The 2,823-nt window shown below is 37.5% G+C and overlaps 1 protein-coding gene across 1 annotated transcript in view; it reads right to left on the bottom strand.

Moving 5' to 3' along the window:
- The window catches only part of cpne9 (copine family member IX), a gene marked incomplete at its 5' end in the record, with an annotated part of 83,463 nt that overhangs the window by 13,116 nt on the left and 67,524 nt on the right, over window positions 1-2,823 (bottom strand). Inside the window, 1 exon segment of the mRNA XM_014025511.1 lies at window positions 550-607. Within this exon segment, the coding sequence (XP_013880965.1) occupies window positions 550-607 (58 nt within the window).

Below are 2,823 nucleotides of genomic sequence, written 5' to 3'. Positions count from 1 at the left end.
CACACACACACACACACACACACACACACACACACACACACACACACACTCACACACACAGAGTCCTCACTGAGGAGTAATTCATTGATCTATAGGCTGTAAGATGCCTGCTCACTTGACTTCAGTGACTTTCCTTTAGTCGATCGTCCACGAGGGGGAGAACTGGTGAACATATAAAACTAATTATGTCACATCACTGTGGTGGTCTCCCATCTGAGTCCCACTGAGTCCGTTTAAAGTCAAGGTCAGAGTTAAACCATTCTTCCCATACAGGAAAACAACCCCAGGTCTTCGCAAACATATTTATAATGTTGTTAATTTGACAGTTGCTTGTTTGCTCCCTGCCTTCACCTCTAACTGTTTATTAAATCAGTAATTCCAAATTGAAAATGCTGTTTCAAATATGATATTTTTTGTTAACCATCAATTTACAAGTCTTTATTAAAAAAAGACAACAGTTACTATGACGCAGATGACAGCAGATGTGAAAAAAAAAACATTTTATTCTAATAAATAATCTACATAGATTGTAAAATTGACTTGACTCACCATCAAACTCAGCAGGTCCAACACCAACAATGATAATGGACAATGGGAGTGATGCTGCCTGTTGAAGAAAAAGAAAATAATACAGTCACGATATTTATTTAGTTTAATTTATTTGCTTAATCTTTAAGATGCAAAATTGTTTATCGAAGCACTAAATGTTGATTCATTGTTTGTTTTTCCTCCCCGGGAACTCAGAATTTGAGGAGGACTGTTTTGTCTAATTCCCCTCAGTTTTGCTAACAATTAGGGGTTACCTTTTCGTACACACAGCTTTTTATAATGACACCTCTTTGTCACAACCTGTTGAAACTTCAAACTAGTTAATGAAAACAACACAGCAGGGAGCATCGAAAGCAGAAAGTGTGGGTTTTAATGTTTTTGGTGCCAACACATAATACAGTTTACTGTGTGTGTACTGGGCACATACTTGATATTTATCAGGTACTTGCAGGATATGTACCTGGTATGAAGGTTTATGTAGCTGGTGCTTACAGGGTACAAAACTAATTATTACTGGGAATATGATAGGGTTGGGCAAAATCATATTGTGTGCAATTAATGGTCAGAAAAACTTTAATCAATTATTTTTTGGCAATTGACAATTAATACAATTAATGCCACCAGGCAGACTGACTGGAAATTTCCCCGGTCAGTCTTCTCAATGCTCCTCTCTGCCTCAAATAAGAAAAACTTTTTAAAAAAAAGTTCTGCAATCTATTAATCATAAATCAGGTTTTACTTGGTCTGTCAACACAATTAAAAAATTGATGTTTAGCTTGAAGTCTGTATTTTGACACAATTTGGAACAGATTTTTATGGAGAGCAAATCTTTTCCCCTAGAGTGATTTAAGTTAGTCATGTGACTATAATATAAGACATTCAGGGGCTCCAGGGGATTAATCATCATATTAATCGTTGTCAGCTAAATACCACAATAAATCGTGATTAATTTGTTTGCCAATATTGCCCAACCCTAGTACATACCTTGTACTTTACCCAATAAGAACAGGGTAAGTAAGTGTGACTGTTACTTCATAATGCAGCCTGACTTCATATACTTGATACCTAGCTGTGTGATGATTTGCTCTTTTAGCCTTACTTCAAGAACGTCAAACCAGTCTTACAATGTAACTACATTTGTCCTAATGTGGATTTAGGTCTAGTGCTGGACGGTATAGGGGTTCGTACTGAAAACCGTTTTTAATTTTTGTTACGATATGAATTTTCTGAATACCGGACATACCGGTTTAAGTAGCCTGAACACATTTGGAACGTTATGTTGTGCTAGCCAGTGAACTGTTTCATTGTGGACACTTTTCCTCGCAGCACCGCTACGCTCATTAGCAAGCTAACGTTGGAGCCGCTTCTCAATAACCGGCGATTCCGCTGCAAATATTAACTGACATTAAAAACGAACTCTCCCTGTTTAACCATCGCTGAATGTAGTAAACGCCTCTTCAGTGGTGTGCATGAAAGATTTAATGTGCGGCATTAATGCATGGAGGCGTTCTTCTATTGTAAAAAGGCCGAGGGAAGTAGTTTTGTACTGGGCTTGAGTTGACTGGTGCACGAAGGCTGAGTCATCCTGTTAAGTTTGATTAAATAACACAAAACAAAAGACCTGATAATGGTCTTTGCTCAACCCTCCTCCTTCATGACTGGACTAAAATGCGTGACTACTGTCTACAACCAGGCTGAGAAGAACAGACACAGAGAGAAGGGAAATAGACACAGACAGACGTACAGTAAAAGAAAAAGTAAATATATAGTTTCTGTGTTGCAGAAAGAGACTAACTCCAGCTGATCAGAGTTTACTAATCAATAAGCAATGTTTGTACATTTTATTATCAGCTGAGCTGTGATGAAAAGAAAAACACTATCAAATACTGTGATACCAGTATTATTGAAAACAACATGATATAAAATTTGGGCCACATTTCTTAGCACTATTTAGATCCTTCTAAAACTTTGATAAAAGAGTGGAAGGCAACACACGGACCCAGCATGTCCTGTCTTTTTGATGGGGACATTTGCATTCTTCCATGCAGGAAAAAAATATCTCATCTAGATACAATTCATGTGGGAAAACATGTATTGCAGCTTTACTTTAGGCAAGTCTTTTAACCTGATGCAACATCCTGAAAACCTTTTAGAACAAAGACTTGATGAGATGACAACATCTCCCCTTTTAACCAGAAGCATTGTTTTTCTGGGGGGTTAAAGCAATTGACTTTACATTGTCTAAAACTCGGTGAGCGCCATGTTGTTTTTGTC

The sequence above is a fragment of the Austrofundulus limnaeus genome, unplaced genomic scaffold (assembly GCF_001266775.1).
Source record: "Austrofundulus limnaeus strain Quisiro unplaced genomic scaffold, Austrofundulus_limnaeus-1.0 Scaffold481, whole genome shotgun sequence".
Classification (NCBI taxonomy): domain Eukaryota; kingdom Metazoa; phylum Chordata; class Actinopteri; order Cyprinodontiformes; family Rivulidae; genus Austrofundulus; species Austrofundulus limnaeus.
The sequence above is the reverse complement of the archived record's forward strand: the minus strand, read 5'-3'. Positions and strand labels throughout refer to the sequence as shown.